This window comes from Leptosomus discolor, chromosome 2 (assembly GCF_034619465.1).
Source record: "Leptosomus discolor isolate bLepDis1 chromosome 2, bLepDis1.hap2, whole genome shotgun sequence".
Taxonomy (NCBI): domain Eukaryota; kingdom Metazoa; phylum Chordata; class Aves; order Leptosomiformes; family Leptosomidae; genus Leptosomus; species Leptosomus discolor.
Window position 1 is genome coordinate 9,413,830 of NC_141392.1, and position 19,445 is coordinate 9,433,274.

A 19,445-nucleotide genomic window follows, 5' to 3' on the forward strand; every position below is an offset into this window, starting at 1 on the left:
CTAGTTAAAGCCACAGGAAGACAAGAAAACAAAAACCAATTTAAAAACAGACTGATAGGCACTATGCAAGTTGAACTTTTGACATAACCGCTATATATTAAATTCACATTTTCACATATTAAAAAAGACAAAGACAAAAACATTATTACCACTAACTCATTAAAGTACTATTATTGCTTTGCTTAGTTTTCAACACCACCAGCTTAGATAAAGTTTAAAAGAAACTCCAGAACACAACAGTGGCACAGCCGCACCGATTTTATTCCCTCAAAATAACCGGTATTGTTGACACTAATTAGACAACTGTATATATTATTTTCAATCTACGGAACTTTGGGCCAACATCAAAATGCAGTGCCATTCGTTCTGTAAATTCTACGCTGTTAAACTGATTTATGACCTTGTAAAGAAGCGAGCTATATTTGGCATTGCCATTAGGTAATACACAGCCCTGAATAACACTGGGATATCAGGTTACACAAGTTCAAACTGGTTCCTTTGTCAGTAAGCATTTTGTACAGTCCTGATCAAACATGCTCTTCTAAATATTCTGGCAGCTAATACATACTTCTGTTTCCAGTGTATTTATTTCATACTTACAGTATAGTATTTCATAGTCTCCTGAGTTTGACATTATATAGTTGTTGTCTGGGGACCAGTCAAGGTGTGTAATATAGCTGGAATGTCCCTGGAGAAGCATGCAATAACACCAAGGTGAAACACTCATTTTCATTCAAACAGAAGCAGAAGTTGCACTCACAGATAGGACAGCTAACAGCAAAGAAGCACCTCCCCACCCGCCCCAGGTCTGCCACACTCGCTAACTGAAGGTTCCTTACTCCACAGTGCCACACTCGCTAACAGCTAAACAAACGCAGGTCACGCCTCTCCCACTGCACGGTGGATTCGTCATGTGTGAACTGTGTCCCTTTCAGCCCCCAGAATGATTTACTCCTAGCAGATATGTTGCTAAAACACGGATGAACTCACATTTCTACTTGAATTAAGAAAGAATACATGGCTACTAATTGAGAAAGGCAAGTAACTCGCACAGGATCATTTTTAGATCCCAACAGAAAAGTGACAGATAGGACTCTCTTATTTCTTTATCCATCCAATATAATTTCCATTAAATGCATGCACATTCAAATAACCTTCGCTCATCCTAAAATCTTAGGATACCTTGGTTAACAACCACCATGTAATACTACAAGGATCAAGGACTGGTGTTACCAGAATACCCTTGTAAGCTTTTTCAAAGTTTCTGCTGTGCTTCTTACACTGCATGCATGTCAGTGCCAGCTTCAAAAGAAGTCTTCCCTATAGGCAACCGGGTCAAAACACTTTGGCCTAATTGCTTAGTTATCACCACCAAGAGCACGCTAAGCGCTAAACACCCATCTTTGTTTTTGAGGGAGAAGCTAAATGCAGCTGATCAGAATATTTTTCCTATACATGAACTTTTTGTTGGCAGTAATAATAAAGCTATGAGAGGCTCCAGAGAAGCTGCAAATTTGTATAAGGTAGGAATAAATTCTTTCTCTGTAGGGGAAAGGGTAGGAAATTAATAAAAGTGACATCCGGGTCATTCTTTCCTTCCTCCACCCTTCCATTTCTTCTTACTGCTCCTCTTCGCCTTGTGAGACCATCTGTTTTCTCCCCCTCCTACTCATTCTGCCAGTCAACAGAACGCCAGTTCCTGGACTGACAGAGGCCAATTCATCTCTCTCTGTCAGTGGGCATTATGAAGATGATGTCCCTCGGCTCCCTGAAAGGTCTCTTGGCCCAGCCCGCACCCATGGTGCCAGGGCCATGCTGGAGCACTGCACCGGCTGCGGCGCCACCCACCACGCCAACTTCCTCTGTAGAAAACTCTTAAGAGATGCTGATTGCTTCCAGAATTACATGTAGAAATACACCCATGTCTGCCTCCCCGTCCCCAGGTCCTCTGTAAGAAACTGCAAAAACATTTAGGAGAAAAGCTAGCCTTTAAGATTTATTTACTTATGAACTAGTCTCTGCCTCAAGCAGAGGAACTGTGTATTGACATAACTGCTTTGCAGTCACGGGTGGGATATATGGTATCGACATGCAAACTTGGTATTTTGAAAAAATATAAATGCACAATTGGCTAGGACTTTTTCTCCCCCCCACCCCCCCTTATTTTCCAAGTCTTCAAATTTGCAGTCGAACTCCAACATGGAAAAGAATTGGTCAGTCGTTTACTAAATCCTGCCAGACATTTGGCAGCTGTTAAAATTCCTGGGGGCGGTGGGGGAGGGAACAAAGCAATTGGCCAGGGGGCTCCATGCTGCAAAATCCCTTCAGGCAAGGGATCACTGAACGATGAACTGGAACATAACATTGTCATAATATTTTCAATAGGACAATCCCATTTTCTATTAAAATCTTTCTTTGGTCACTGCCCACTGATAAGGCGACATTTTACTCTTTCTTTTCTGTACCTTTATATACAATCAACAAAATTACTCATATTATCACTGGCTAATAAAACTATCTGACTAAATGGAAACCCTCTCCTTTATTGGCAATGTTTACCAGTTTCAGACTTCGTGGTGCAAGGGTTGAAATGCCCACAGCCTATAGGACAAGCACTCTTAATTATTTCATGTTACGTCCCATGAATCAAATACTTCAGCATGACTGTCTGTATGGCTTTCACCCCACAGCTCTCTTGGTAAATGCACGGCACTTGCTTCTCCTTTGCTAACAGATATCTCTGACTGCAAGGCAGAGACAGTGCCAGCTACCCTGGAGCTGCTGACACGCTGGAAGTTCATACCCCAGCCCATACCTCCACATTGCTGTCTGCATAGCTGGAGCCCTCAAAAACAGCTGCACTAGTCAAAACGGTTGTTTCGGCTCATCTGAAATTCTTTCTGATCAACCGACATCATCCCTCACTGTGGAAACATGCTCACAGGTCACAGACTCGCCTCTCCAGCTGCAGCAGAAAGCCTGGTCGTGACTGAAAGGGGATTTAAATATAACAGTGGGCATACAGCCCTTATGCACAAGCCGATGCTGGTTCAGTAGATAAAATCCTTCTGAAAGTATTCAACTAACGTATTCAAGTTGGAAGAAACAACCAGACGTTGACTACCAGGAGGACTGAGTCATACTACTTGGAGGTCACCCGCGAGGCTACTGAATGACAGAAGAACGCCAGAAGGACGCGGTGCCAGCGCCCAAGCACCGGCCAGGAGAGCGCTCTGGGTCCCAAGCATGCCTGGGTGTCTCCCTGCTTAGCATCACGCTGGTATCGACCCGCCAGCGTGCTGGCAGGCAGCAGAGGGGAGGCTCAGGGTGCATGAAACCGGATCGGCAGCCTCGCGGCGCGCTCCAGTCAGCTAGCACGCCGCTGCCTTCTGCACAAGCTGGGAGGGTCAGGGGAGCGCAGCCCCGACAGAAACCAGGTTGCTAATTTTGGCTTCTACACGCAGTCACTCAGACTGAAAAAAATGGTTAACAGAAATCTGCTTTGAAGCCTTAATGCTTCTGCCCAAGTATAACAATGCTCCTTTCCCCCATCCCAGTTTTTACAAAGCCTTTTCCTGCCAAGGCAGAGGGACAGACAGACATACAGATGCTGGTTTAAATTACAATATGCTCTCTCCTGATACCCAATACATACGATATACAGAAATAAACTCATCTTCAAAGGGCTCACAGAGACCTTGAAGTACATAGCAAGCTAAATATTATGTGTTAAGATTAGCCATCTTTGAGTGATTTTATCTTTTACTGATAAAAAAACAAGTGATGGGGTGAAACGCTGTACTGAGGTGCTGCCACCCGCTGCCGCCTCCACCAGCCCCACTGGGACGCCGGTCTGACCTCCTCGTAGGCTCAGCCCTTTCCCCACTGCCTAAGCTCCCCGGGAAGGCTGCAGATCTGATTTCTCATCTCGCGACCGTCGCGCTGTCAGCTAACCCCATCACCACTCTGCTCAGGGGCTGCGGGACGCCCTGGCTCACCCCGCACCACGACCCCACCATTGAGGAGTACCCAGCACAGGCTTCCCTCCCCGCCGCATCCCATGCCAGCGTGGAGCCCTCCCTCCCTGCCAGCCTGCACACCGCAGGGACAAGGCAAACCCACTGCTGCTGACCGCCGTGGCTGCCCCGTGTCCCTGGCAGAGCTGGACCCAGGCTGCTCTGGACACCCATGCTCTAAGCAGCACGGGGCATCCTCAGCCAAATAATGGGTAGAAATCTCCCAAAGACATCATGTACGGCACTAAAGGACTGCCTAATGCCTGTTCATTTCCCCCTAACTAACAGTTTCCACTGCAAGTCTTGCACCAAAGGCTGTATGAAAAAAAAAATAATTTAAAAAGTCTTAGAAATAAACACACCCCCCCCACCCCCCCAATTTTGCCTTATGGTCCCCTTACCTCCCATTTTCAAATTAACAAAGCAGCTTGAGAAGTTATCTTATTTTTAAAACTGAAAAAATGCAATTCGTGACAAACACACAGTGTTTTGAGCAGAAGATGCATTCCTTAAAAAAATTTTTTTACATTTCAAATGTGAACCTATTCTTATGATATCATTTGCAAATCCCATTAAGGTTCAGATATTCTTTATGTAAATATTCCCACTAACCTAAAGAGATAGCTGAACTTAATGCCAGCATATTAGATAAGTAAACACTTAGGGAAAAAAATTATGCCTTTTTAGTACTGGGACAACCTCAGGTAAGTGTAAAGACTAATACAAACTCCACTACTTGTGCTAAACTTAGATTTATTTACCCTAGGCCAAAAATTTACTGTCAACTTATCCTCCAATTCCAAATTTTGTAGTAGCAATTACAGTTGACAATCGTGCATATTTGCAACCTCCAAAATCACATATTCTAATGAAATTCCACCATCTAATGTTGTTTTGGTCTAAGGAGTCCTTTACCAATAGGGGGATAATACCCTCAAACAAGTATAACATTTTCCCTGGAAGAGTTTCAGCACATAGGTACAAGCATTTCTCCATATCATCACTAATTTCCCATTTCAAAGAAGTCATCAATACTCTGAGAAATTAGTCATATATGATGCAAAAGTGTTCACCTAACACTAATGGTTGCAGTACCCATCAGACTGCAGTTTAAAATCAATCAAATGCTAACACCCCCTTCCCAATTAAAACATATAACCAAAACTAAAATGTAAAAGCATCAACCCAGAGAGAGTTCCACCGCTTAACAACTTAGGGTATGTGCAACATCAAAATGCAAGAGGTGCTGATTATATTCGCTCCAAAACTTACACTGCATTTTCCATGTCTGCTATACTTTCTTCCATTTTCTGTTACTACATAGAGGTAAATAAAGTTGTCATGGGATCCAACTGCAAGTAAGGTGCCATCTAGAACACAAAATATTTGTTATAAATTAACATAACAGAATGTTTGCTTTCCAAATTTTAATGATTTCAGATTTATCACCAAGACAATAGTCTCAAATAAACTACAGCTTAGGAACTGTATTTAAGGATACATGTTTACTTTACGTTGTTTTTCAGTCAGTATCTATTTACTTTGTGGGTATGTTTTTTTGGGCAAGTCCTTTCACTTCTGCTTTTTTAAAGTAAGTGTCCAATGGACAGGGTATAAATCCTCAGGTTGCACAGGGTTTCTGGAAATTGTCAACAGCAGGCAGGCTTGAGTTTTCTGCATCACAAAAAATGCAGAACAGTATTTACTCTAGAGTTACCTTTGGAGGTGGGGATTGCATATAAATCAGCACTAAATAATGTCGAAGGAAGAAGTGGAGCATTCAAAGCAGCTTTCTAACCCGTGTTGTCTCCATTTAAAAAAAAAAGTCCAGTTGCCTCGAATCACGATCAAACACCTCTAGTGCCAGTGAACATCAGTGGTTTAAAATAAAATGCTGCGCTTGGCAGATGTGGCAGCAGCAGAGGTACATTTTGCCCACTGACATGGCATGTTATCCAAAAGCAAACAAGAAACAGATTTACGAGAGTGTTCTTCCATCCAGTTTTAACAGAGAGGAGTCAGCCTCTGATGATCTGTCATGTCACGTCTGAAGAGGAGACACAATACTACTGGCTTGGACTCCGTGTAATCCCACAGCAAATACTTAACAAACAGCTCCGAGTTTCAGACAGAGCTGAGCTTAGTTTTATGGTTTTGTATTAATAAACTTGAAAAGCAACTACGAAGAATATTAAAATACCACTGAAATACTAATCTTTTTACAGACTTTTCTGTTAACCTATCAACTATTTAGTTGAGAACTTCTAATTTTTCTGAGAACAAAGCTAATATTTATTATAACAGCACAGTTCAATATGAATGAAAGGCTGGGAAATGTGATTTAGCAACCTGACAAGATTCAGCATACACAAACAAATCTGTGAGCAAGCATTCAGTTATATATTAAGCATCTTAAACGTGCCTTTTCTAGTGACTGGGGAGTAGTTTAACACTGTTTAACAGAACAGACAACTTATTCATCAACAATTATTCTGAAGGTACAAGCCTGCCTACCTACTGAGTAGCGCATCACTGAGAGCTGTTCGTTGCCATCAGTGTGTATTGAAACCAGATCCCTCGTTTCTGCATCCAAAACAAACCACCTAGAGAGAGGAGAATTCCAATGAGTATCACTTCCACTGAACAAAAAAAGCAAGCAAAAGAGCAATAATCACTGTCTGCCTTCATCTTCTCCTGCTAGCCCCTCAAGGGCAGCACAGTGAACATCTGTTTTCAATGAAACGCTTTTCTGGTTCACAAAGTGATACAAGCTTCAGTGAAAAACACAGATTCTAAATACAGCCTAAATTTTCCTACCCTCTCTTGAACACTGTAGTAATCACCAAAATGTCTACTGGATGATAAACACGCCACCAGACAGCTAATATGACTGCACCTTATCATCCTGAAGCCTTAAGGCTACAGCTGAATTTTAATCTGTTTTGAAGAACAGCTTTGCTATAAAAACTGATCTTTCAATTTATATGAAGCAAAGTTAAAAAAAAAATAGTAGTAGTGGGAGAGAGTGGAAAATATTTCCATACTCATTTTAAACACAAAGTATATTCTAATTTGATATTTTCCCCTCAGTCCTTTCTGTTTCTATGAATAATTTTGTCAAAGTAAGAAGAAATAACCATTTACTGAAATCTGATGGTTCACCACCTTGCATTTATTTTTTTTCTAGTTCCTGCTTGGATGATTTATAACTACGGTAATTAATGCATTTTTTATTATTTAACAATAACTTTTAACCTGCAGTATTAATTATGAGGCACATGTAAAAAGCTCAGAGAAGCTTACAAAAACTCAGTGGCCTGTACGCTGAAATGGCCACTGACAGCAAGATGGGCAAGATCAGCGGAACCTGAGCATTTTGCAATGGTTCTGATGCCCATCTTGCTCCCAAATACAGCAAACGTTAGCAAAACAAAGACAATGAAAATTTAATAAAAATATATATACATACATGTGTATCATGAAAATGTAAGATGTCAACATGGCTAAATACATTAAAGCTGTATTTAATTTCTTTGCACCAGACTTCTCATCTCACACACGCGTGCATACGCCACAGGCAGGTTTCCAGCCCTAGCGGCAAATGGCAAGTTCACACACTGTGGAAATAAGTAAGGCAGTTCTAGCCACTGCCTCAGCATGAACTCAGCGGAACACTCTGTCACGCTCCGACCCTTACACACTGCTAAAGCTGGGACCACTTATTCCATAACAAACCTAATATAATAACCTAAAATAAACTCCGGGAACAACAGCGCACATCGCTGCTTTCTATGGATGGAGATGGGACGTCAGCTCATGCTGATCCAGTGTCCAGCAACTAGGTATCTGCAAAGTGGCCTGGTCCCAACAGCTTAAAACCAGCTTAAAACCAGCTTGTGGCTAGAGAACTGCATGAAAGAAATTAAATGACATACGCATAAAAACCCCCGCCCCACATACCACGGACTGCTGAATAATCTGTGTGCAAGACAGACGGAACCAGTGGAAAACAGCTTTTATGTTTGCACTGGACAGCAGCAGAAACCATGCTCAGAGTTTCTCTGCTGTAATCCTCTGCTGAAAGGGGACTTCTGATTTCCAATCTACACACTGAAGCTTTGCAGGTTCTCTGAACACATTAGGAGTCACAAGTTGCTATTCTGCTATTTGGTCAAAACTATGACGCCCCTTGGCCCTGCCAAATGCTTTGCTGAAATGTTACCTGGCTGATAACCGTGATAGAGGTGTGGATATTAAAGGACAAACCAAAATAAATTTAAAAAAAACCCCAAAAGCAAAAAACTAAAACCACAAAAGAGTTTGGCAGGGGGAAAGTGAGGGGGTACCTGTGCCATTTTGTCACCATAGAAAGAAAAGTAATCACTCCATCATGACAGCAAAACTGCTCTGTAAGCACATCCTGATGGGAGAACAACAGAAGTGTGAAGAACACACATGAAGCCATCACTGAGTTGAAGTCATCTGGTTTCCAACCAACATGAGAAGCTGGTCTGAAAGTCAATGCTGTCTCATTCCTATTTTGTGTTTTCCCGAATCCAGCCCGGGGTGGAGGTTCCTCACTGCTTCAGCCCAGGTGGGCAACACACCTCTTGTGCACAGACAGCAAAACAGGAGATTGGAAGACCTTTTGCTTTACTAGAAAACTTAGGCACTACACAGTAAAATCTATTTATTTAGCAAGACTACACAGCATGATGCCTGTTAGTTTATCCTCAGCAGCATAATTACATTGCCTGGATATAAAATCTGATGAGCAGCACAGTAACAGCCAAAAGCAACCTTCTTCCATAAAGTGGATGGGCACTCCCTTCCCTGCCCCTCCCACAGGTGACTGTGCTGCACACTGCTTCTGCCCAACAGCCAAGGGGAGGGCTGAGCCCTCTGCGTCCCAAAATACACCACCAGGGCAGGGCAGGGAGGCTGCTGTGGCAGAGACATGCCTCTCAATGCCGGCCCTGAGACCAGCTCTTTAGGCTGGTCCTTTGTAGCTGTTACCTGAATCAGGTAATCCTCCAGTTAGTATTATGTAAAATGAAAAACACTCAATGCCTAAAATACAACCAGAAAAAACATGCAAACTTCCTCTGAAAGCACAGAGGTGGTATTGTGTGGTATCAAACACAATGCAAAACCGCTGCTGCTGCTTTTTAGAGTGCACACAACTTCACTTGGCATCAGGAGACAGCATTTAGTGACACTAGTCCTCCTCCAACAATTCTTCTGAACAGGAGATACTAGCAGCAATCTTAGCTGACCATGGAAAGAGTCAGTGCACCGTGACAATTTTGATAATAATTTAGGAAAGGAAGCACTGGTCACATCTAGTTCAGCTGTTTCTTGGTGCTTCCACAAGCTGTAATCAGACACGCTCTCTTCAGTCTTCCAAGCTCTCCCAACGCCATGGCAAATACTGCAACTGCCAGCAAGAAAGCCTGTCTCCATGAAACGTGTCTCCAGTCTAGCAGCTACAGCAGTTCATCGGCATGCCCCACACAGGCCCTTCTCACAAACAGCTGGGGTCCACCTTGAGACTGTGTTTCAGGACAGAATCTTCCTTCCAACACGAAAGTATGCACCATGCAAACAGCAGCTGACCCTGAAAAAGTCCTAAGGGCTGTGAAATGCAAAGCCTGGCTGCCGAGTGAACTTGTGATCTGTAGACTGGATGAAATAAATGGATGAATGGTATCCCAGCTGTAAGATAGTGGCTCTTTCGCTTTTTCTGATTTTTATTGATTTTTCTCCTGATTGTTACTGAAGATAACATGCTTAACTTGTTTGTGAGTTCACATAAACAGGACAGAACTTTTGTCATTTTCATCTGTTTCTCGTCTCCCCATTCCTTTGCTTTAAGAAATATTAATACCTACCTAAAAATGTATGGTTTTAGAAACAAAACCCCTTAAATCACTCTTTTGGAAAACAAATTCTGTCCGATGACAGACATATATTACTGATAATTCACATCTGTGAACGTATAATTTTTCTGATTAAATCACCAGGGAAACAGTATTCCAAAGTGGTTATGTATTTTTGCACTCACATCTGCAATTCCCATGTTTAGTTCATACTGAACGTTGCATTAATCAGAAGGAGCAAACCAGAATGAGCAACCCAACCCACCTTACAAGATCGGTTCCCTGGGATATTTAGGCTTCTTCATCTTAATACCACAACAGATGCTGAACTAGTATAAATCTCTATAAAGCTCTATTGACTGATTTACCTCATTGTGGCTCTGGCCTTCAGCCTTTGGTTTTCTTAATAATGTTAGTGTTTTTGTAAGAACCTTATTAGTTTGGGGTTTTTTTCCTGCAGTGCTTTTGAGTACTCATATGCACAGCACTCAAGGTATTTACATGATTAGTCACAGAAAGGTCTACTTCCCTGCAAATAATACCACTGGCAGCATAGCAAAAGGATCTGTACAATGCCTTGAAAAAAACCACTCTTCTGGTAGGATTTCTGATTGCCAGCCCTTTTTATTTTTCCAGCTGTGCATTTCCAGCAAACAGGAGGATCCACAAAAAGTATTAGTCCCTTTCAAACCAGGCTTAATCCCAGACAACTGATGATCAGGCACACAGCAGGTATTTAAAGAAGCAGTAACAAAACCTGCAGCAGGCCATTGCAGACAGCCCAAAAAGGGAAATGATACTGAAATACTCATGGGAAGTGGTACATGAAAAACAGATCTAAAACATAATGTGTTGGCGTGATAAAAATATACCACCAAAAATGGGAAGAGAGGTAGAAAATTCAGTTTTCTTCAGATGTCACAATTTTAACCACCAAACCCAACTTCCTAATGCTCCATTCCCTACCCCTGTCTTACTGACCTCCGTACTGGAAGCAGAGCAGCACTAGAACAGCAACAGATAGACACATCCAAGGTCTGGATTTACTGAGCCCCAAATAGATTAGATTCATTTTATATTTGCTTTAAGCATTTTGGGCTATGAATCAAGTAATTAAATGACTTCTTATGGGTCTGAGATTATTTTCTCCTACATTAATCAAGATATATCATGCAGCCCTTGGGAAATAACTCCTTGGACCGGATTATCTGGCACAGAACACACCGCGTGATGCTGCTGGTTAGGCAGTAAATTTAAAACTGGTCTGTTTATCTTGATTCACAACTCCATTTATTTCTCATCCACTTGTACACTTAGCAGGCCTCATTTCAATTCAGTTTCATTTGTGTATCTCAAACCTATCACTGAATCATGCAGTTTCAGAACACAATAAAATATAATGGTGAAACTGTTTGGTTCCAAGAAGAACAGGGTAAAAAAAAAAAATTAAAAAAAACCCAAGGCCATCATCATAAACTTATCCACACAGTATAAACTGTTTGCCTCAAGTAATTCAGAAATAAGAATTTAAACTGAAAAGTGCTGAACTGAAAAAGTGATGTTAAATGCTCTGGGAAGGAAAAAAAAAAAAAGGCAATCAAAAGCAAACAACAGACTAATGCCTCAGCCACTCAACATGCCTCGAATGTGCTTTGATGTAATTTCAAAGATGTCTAATAACTCTAAAGAAATGTTCCCTGACCTTCTTTTCCATTTTCCCTGTTTCAAGTACTATTAGGCCAGTATCTTCTGCTCTGTTTCATGAGGCTAGAAACACTTGTTCAATTTAATGCTATAATTAGAAAGAGATGAAAAAATGGAAAAGTACAATGTGGAAATCAAACCTACAAGAGCTCAGCACGATTCTTCTTAGGAAGGTAAACTAGGTCTTCTAACCTGTTGTTATACTTAATGAATTTAGTGCAGACTGCATCTTCATCGTGGAGAAGGAGACTCCCGAAGAAGTATTTAAAATTTTGTGGGTTTTTTTTCTTTTTTTTTCAGGAAAGTTTAAGGGTGTTGCACATGCTCAGCAGTTTCTAAAAAAAAAACTTTAAATGGTTTTTAGGCATGAGGTTAGGCATAAAAAAAAATGTCTAGGGGGTGAATTAAATACAAACACTCCCCTCAATTTTCTTACATGCATTATGCATTATTTTATCCTCAAGTTGTCAGCCATGAGGTATAACTGAAAAACAGAATTAAAAATGCTACTAGATTTAATAACTGCTCCTCTCACCTTTCTAATGCTATGAATATCCTGGTTTTTCTTTTAATTGGTACACACTAAAAATCCATTGTCTGAGACACTTTTCTTGAGAGATGATACCAAGCCAGAATTTGACTATGAATTAAAACAAAATGTTTCCACCACTGAAAGCAGTCTGAATTAAAAGATTCAGCTTGTGCTTTGACATCTTTTAAATACACAATGATTTCAGGAAGAATACAAACAGCGCAATAGCACTTTATTGCAGTAGTGTGCCGTGTTGAACTCTGTCATACACAAAAATCAAAACACTAGCCTGTTCACTTGCCTCTCCACATCAATTTAAAAGGTTGCAAGTGTGTTTGATTTGGGAAAGAGAAAAATCTGTACTGTACATCTCTTGTAAACTAATGTAACATACATACACAATATTGAAATATATGAAAATTGGTAAAGCAAATAAGGAGTGCCCATGGAAACCCCTGCAAAAAAAATAGTTTAAAAAAAAAAATCAAGATCTGGGCTTTCACGAAAGAGTAGTTAGAAAATCAAAACAGCCTAACAATAGTTAAATAATCCTTCTGTCTTCATCTAACGTGTGTAAGAAAGATTTACTCCCTTCCCCTGAGCTTTTTAGGCTACATAACCTCAAGGAAAAAGAGTCATAAGCAAATGAATGCCAATATATAAGATGCATAGCATCAAATAGTCTCCTTTAAACTTTCAATCATTACATCTCAGTCGAAAGGCGTTTACCTGCCCGAGTGTGTTCCTATCGCGACCACTGCTCCACTGGGATGGAAGTCAGCACAGTGCCCTGGTTCCTGAACAGAGAGGCACAGACACATCATTCACCCTCCTGCTTCCCTACGGCCAAACGCCTCTCCTTATACCAAAGCTACCTTAAAAGTCTCAGGTGAAGTAACATAGGAAAAACCAATCAGTTAGCAGCATGCTTATAATCCTCAGACAGATTTTCATTTAACCTATCAGTGACATGCACTACACGATCTTCTTCAAAGTAAAATGCCTAAATGTCCATGTAAAAAGATACTTTTGCTTGGGTATTAGGACAGAACTAGCCAAAACACGAAGTGAACAATGACAGTAAGGAAGGACATCTACAGCCAAACCTTGCACAACTGCATGATATCCTCTTCAGATGTTTGAATAACTGGGAAAAAAGTTAAACTGTAACAAGAACAAAGGACTATGTTTTATTCAACTTGGATTGTCAGCATGGCCTCAGACAATGGTAACCAGATTACAGTCTGTACAAGGTCTGATGAGCCTGGTTAAGTTTATCAGAGCTTCTCGACAGCTGTTTTTAAAACAATAATTACAGGATTTTTGTTTCTCTTGCAATCAGATGGGACAAGGGTGTTGCAGAAAACTAATGCTTTTTCCTGTTTTCAAGGTTTACATTTAACTTTAAAGGGTTGACGTACATCTAGCAGCCTGGTCCATTCCAGTGTGTGGTCCACAGAGTTCCACATACAAACTTGCCTATCTTGGGCACATGTTAAAAATAAGTCTTTGAAAGGATGGGATGCCAGTCCCCAGAGTTCATCTGTATGTCCCTGGAAAGAAAACACATATGATTTAACACTGAATAAAATAAAGGCTCTCTTTAAATACACACCAGCAGGGAAAGCCTTTACGTTTCTGATTTATAGTTTTAAAAAACGTTGTGCTCACCTGTACCTCGACTAGGAAACCATCGTTAAATGTTGCCCGCAAAACAAAGTTTCGTGAAGTACCCACTAGAAATTGATCTGCTTTTCCTTCCGCTACCGCTCGGATTGTTCCATACTGGTCAGGAACCTAGAAAAAGCAACATCTGTAAAACCACATCATGCATCTTGACAGGCGCATGTTTCTGAAGGCCACAAACAGTGCACAATGACAGTACCAGAACCGCAGTTCTCCAGTCAAAAGGAACAATCTAATCATGGATACACTAGATCAGAACTTCACCTGAAACCTACCTCATTTATTCGTTCAGTACAAGCATACACTCCAAAACAATCACAATTATGCCATTTTAATGAGTCTCAGCAGAAAAAAATAATGATTAAATTACATGGATTTTTAAGTGTTAAATGCACTCAACAAATGCACTCCACAACCTTACAGCTCGTCTTACAAGGATAGGAATAACACACAGTCCCTGTTTACTTTTCAAAACACATTGTGAACAATAAGAAAAATCCTGTAGCACACAGTAAATGCCTCCTGATTTTCTTAATGCTTCCTGATTAGCCTAAAGTAAATGTTCACATGCCTTATGTCAGCAATGACTCAAAATTTTACTGAATTTGTTTACTGTATACTTGAATTCTAATACACTGCTTTATTCTTCAGTGTGCATTTGTTTGATTTTTATCAAATGACTTATCTTTACAAAAATATTAGCCACCCAAGACAGAAAATCAATGCAAACATTAAAAAAGTTGTCTGTCAGGGTTCTGGTAATATTTCTCAACATAAAAAATTAGCTTTAACATAACATTATTAATAAAAGGAAAACAGAGACACTGATCTGAATAGTGTGTATTAAGCCTAAGAGTTTTATATGATGTTGATGCTTATTTACTCTCAGCCATGTTTTCTAAAGGTCAGTATGAGATTCAAGGTAATAACAAAGTCTAGATGGAACTAAACATATGTGTCAAGGAAAAAATGCTGCTATAAATGGACACTAGGTAAGTGGAGTAAATCATTATCAGAACAGCTTTTTAAGAAGAATACATTATTCCAAGAGGTCATCTTGTCAGGAAAAAAACAATTAAAATCCGTAACATAGAATTTTTTTTCCAATTCAGCCCCATTTATCTACCATTGCCACACAGCCAAATCACAAATACATACATATTTACTAAATACCTATTTTAGGATAAAGTTAATATGTATCCTATCAATTGTTTGCTTGATGGCAAAAATTCTATTAAAATCCTCAGATCCTGTCTCCAGACAGGTAAACTTAACAAAAACACAGGTGATACAAAAGAGTATCCTCAAAAAAGGGACAAATAAAAGAAACTAAGGAAAGGCTTGGAGGAAAGAAAAACCTTAAAATTTCTGTTCAACCAAAACAGACAACTGAAGCCTTATATCGGCTCATTTATAAGCTGCAAAATTAAACACTTTTATTATAAAACATTGTCATCCCCCTAAAAAAGACAGTGACGAGAAGATACGCTATCATCCTACCTACCTATCTCCAAAGGGTGGGGAGGGCTCTGTCTTGCTAGTCAACACCTTGCATAAGTGAACTTCCTTGTCACTCTTTGCTTTCTTACCTCAATTTCCCTTTCAGGATTCAAATCATGATCCCACAGGATGATCTTTCGGTCTTTCCCACCTCCAGTTAGCAGCATCCCATTCCTCATCTGACAGAGTGTGAACACGCTGCCATCATGAGCTTTGATTTGTCTGCTTATCTGATATACTCCTACATGCAAAAAAAAAAGAAAATAACAACACTACTCATTTTTTTTTCACCTGCGGTTTACAAGAAGCTGTGCCTTTTGGCAGAAAAAGAAAGTAACAGCGTATAATAAACAATTACATTTGGATTGCCAGGCTATTAGTAATGCATTAGTACTGCAAACACAAGGTGGTAGTGTTTTCTTACAGGATAAAAAGATAAAACAAAGGGCCTGCCTTTCTGAACAGAAACTTTAGGGAGATTGATTGTCCTACAACTTGTGAAGGCATGAACAACAACTATTTGCAAAATGCTTTCATTTCTCTGCTTTCCAAACGAACAGTTTTTCCAGATGCAAGGGAAACTGTCCTTTAGAGTCAATAAATATTTAGTAAGTCATTATTAGAAAAAAGGTAAAGTTATTTTATTATAAGAAACTCACAGACTTGTTGTCTATAGTCTTATGGGAATAAAAAGCAAATTATTTATAGCAAAGTTTCCAGGATGCATGAAGCTAATATCTAATGCTGGATGTTGCCTCTCTTAAAAATAGTGTAACCAGCATTTGCCATCTATCAATATAGCAGTCTAGCTAAAGGAAAACACTAGGAAGAATGAGAGAGAGATGAGAAATTTAAACAGCAAAAGCAGCAAAGGAAGTCTTTTGCATCCCAATTGGGTCTTCATGCCAAAAGAACTGCTGTAGGAAAGTATATCTTTTAAAAAAGCAAGATTCTGTTGCTTTGAGACTTGCATATTTTCAAACAGTAATCACAGAAAAAGCCTAAAAGACCACTCAAATAAATGGCAGCTTAACTTAGCTGACTGCCTATGGCTTATGTGAGTTCAAGTCAGCATGCCCTCACACCGTGAAAAAGAGTTTGAGATCAAGTCCTGTGAGCAATCTAATGTGATAAACCAACTATAAGATCTGATATTTAATGTAAATAAATGTTCTATTCAGTATCTGGGAAAAGACTATTTTTGCACAAAAGCTTCAAAATTAAACATCAGATAATTTGTTAAATTACTTTCCCTTTGCAGTTAGCTTGAAAGAAAAGAAAAAAGTTTACCCACAAAAACTGACCTACCGTTAAAAATTTACTTTTTACATGAATGTTTTCCTGGCATACCAATTTAAACCAGAGTGTTTGAAATAGTTGCCAAGTAAAATAAATTGTCCTTGAATTATAAGTTACCTTAGGGCTCAACTGTGCCAGGTCTGCATATGTTGGGTAACAAATCATTTTCCTTTCTTTTTCACAAAAGCTTTGCCTTAAAGAGTAAGTTTAACCCAAATTTCAAATAAGATGGGTTTTAACACATATGGTTCAGCCAAGACTTGAGTATCTCCTAAACCAGATACCATTATTTCTGTAACTGGTACAACTACGCATTACGGTTTTCCTTCATATACAAGTCCTGTTAACATCAGCTTCAACGCTTACTGGTATTCCTCTGAGACAAGCATGGTACAACATAAGCCTTAAGAGGCAAAGGTACCCTGCAGAATCCTCAATCTGATCCTACAGCCTTTTTCAAATCTCAGGATGAAAGGAAAGCTGATGAACTGCACATTTTATTTTTTTTTTTTTTTTTACACGTAAAACATTGAGATAAAGTAGTTTTCATTCATTTCAGGCACAGACTCAATTATTGAGAAACTCTAGACTGCACTTAAGTCAGCAAATTCATGACACATGAAGGAGTTTAGTACCACCTGTTAACAATAGGAAGCATGCTTAGTCAGGCCTGCTTCCCTATTCCTTTTCTAATGCAATCCTTCTACAGACTATCTAAAAATTTGTGATTAACTGTGAAGGTATCCTACCTTTAGACCCTTTTCCTGGAGTAGATTCTACAGTAGTTTTGCCCCATATAAGTATTATCCCACCTGAGTCTCCAGTGAGCACATCACCGTTTCCCAAAAAAGCCAAACACTGGACAAATTTGGGTTTTTCATATTTCTGAAACAAAACAAGCAACAGAAAGGGATAATTGCTTGTACTTTTTACATAATTAGTGTAATGTATCCACACCCATACACCCTGCATACAAGTAAGCAGAATTTAACCTTTTTTGGGTTTTTTACCTCTCTGCTCAAACAGTACATGGTAACAACGAGGCAAATTTACAGAAAACATAAGCAGATCATTCCATTGCTTTAAAACTGACCTGGTATCAAGACATTCTTACCCCAAATATCCCTTGCTTCCTTGATAATGAATTGCCACTCCAGGTCCAGAAAAATATATGAGATTTTCCACATGTTATTATGGTGTTCGCATCAGTTGGATGGAATTCTACAGCAAGAACAACTTCATTTGTAGTCTGAAATAATAACAGAAATAATATTTATTCAGATGGGACATTAACTACTAGAAACACATGTAAAATTCCAAGTTTTACAACAGAGATATGAGGAACTAGACAGCTCATTGTATGCTAGAAAGAATCTGTAAGTGTTCCGTGCTAAATCAATGACCTCACAGATCATTTTATACATATTGATTTTTTACATTGAAAAGAGATCTTTGTAAAACTTCAGAAGAAAAGTCAGGGTTTTACATTCACTTTTTAAATCACAAAAGCTTCTGCCCTCAGGAATACTGCTATGGAAAGTGAATGATGTATAAAAGACCCTTTTTTGGGGTTGAAAACCCTGCTTAGTTTTTACACAGACTAGTTTGCTATTCTGGATAACAAGGCTATGATAGAGGCAGGTGAGGCAATGGTAACATAGCAGGGTTATACCTATTGTTCTCTCTGAAATTCTATAAAAATTCCTTTGAGTTCTTTCTTCCTCTCCTTTTGTCCTCGTGAAGAAGAAAAAGAGAAGCCTGCAGAACTCAAAACTCTGAAACATAGGGTCCCACCTTCGTATTTTTACTGGATGCATATACTGTTACTGAATTACCAACGCCTCAGTGAGTATTTCATCCTTTACCAATAGATTTTTATAAACATAACAATCTGACTGGACATTTATCTGACTTATAATGTACATTCAACCAAACTGTCTTTGAAGACAATCTCCTGGAGGCAATGACTCTACAAAACACTTAAGTAAATGCATCAATGCATTTACTTCTAAGGGATTTAAGCCCATACTTTAGAGGAGTACACATAAAAGTGCTGCTTAATCAGCACCTGTGGGAGTACCTTTTCCCACTTCACCAGTTTTGGCTTGCTTTAGGCAAACTACCTTCTTGTTTCATGTTTTGTTGATTGCCATATTCATTGAATTATGCTTCTCATGCACAGTTTCCTCCACATGAGCGGATCTCCTAGATCCACAAATCATATGGAAACTAAGGACTGAAAAATTTAATGGAGTTCAGCTGAGAAAAGGCTTCTGTTTAGCAGCCTAGATCAAGGGATGAAAGTGCTTAAGATACTGCAAGATCAAGTCCTAAATGTGAACAAGAACTGAAGGGCAAGCTGTCCCTGCCAAATTGCTTTTAGCGAACTCTGAAACACCAAGAAACTCCCTGGAGAGTGAAAATAGCCAAAACTTAATGTCAACAAAATGGGAAATACAAGGCATATGCCAAATAGCTTCACATTAAGTATCAGCAAGGAAATGAAAATACTGACATACAATTATGTTGAAACTTACAGAATATATTTAGTATCGGTCAACATAATTTAAAGAAAAAGGGTCAAATCAACCCGATTTTGTCATCTGAATTGCAAGTTTGTAATCATATAGACATATAGGCTTGTAGAGTATTCCACTTCCTGACTCATGATTAAAAAAAAAAATTAAAAATACTCAGTTCCACATCCAGGTAATATCTCCTTGCTTGATACTGTATAATGCAAAGCAAGATGCTTCAAAATATGGAGCTCAATAGCAAGTTATTGTCGGATTGGGTGTTTCCAGTGGAATCAACTTGACACAAACATTG

The 19,445-nt window shown here is 39.5% G+C and overlaps 1 protein-coding gene across 1 annotated transcript in view; it reads right to left on the reverse strand.

Annotated features, from left to right (window-relative positions):
* EML4 (EMAP like 4) overlaps nt 1–19,445 on the reverse strand; it is a 93,187-nt gene that overhangs the window by 6,512 nt on the left and 67,230 nt on the right. The window contains exons 13-21 of the mRNA XM_009949025.2: nt 17,731–17,865; nt 17,366–17,501; nt 15,407–15,558; nt 13,803–13,928; nt 13,553–13,684; nt 12,861–12,928; nt 6,531–6,619; nt 5,289–5,386; nt 601–688 (exon numbers count right to left, since the gene is read on the reverse strand). Of these exons, the coding sequence (XP_009947327.2) occupies nt 601–688; nt 5,289–5,386; nt 6,531–6,619; nt 12,861–12,928; nt 13,553–13,684; nt 13,803–13,928; nt 15,407–15,558; nt 17,366–17,501; nt 17,731–17,865 (1,024 nt within the window). The remainder of the gene's footprint in view (nt 1–600; nt 689–5,288; nt 5,387–6,530; nt 6,620–12,860; nt 12,929–13,552; nt 13,685–13,802; nt 13,929–15,406; nt 15,559–17,365; nt 17,502–17,730; nt 17,866–19,445) is intronic.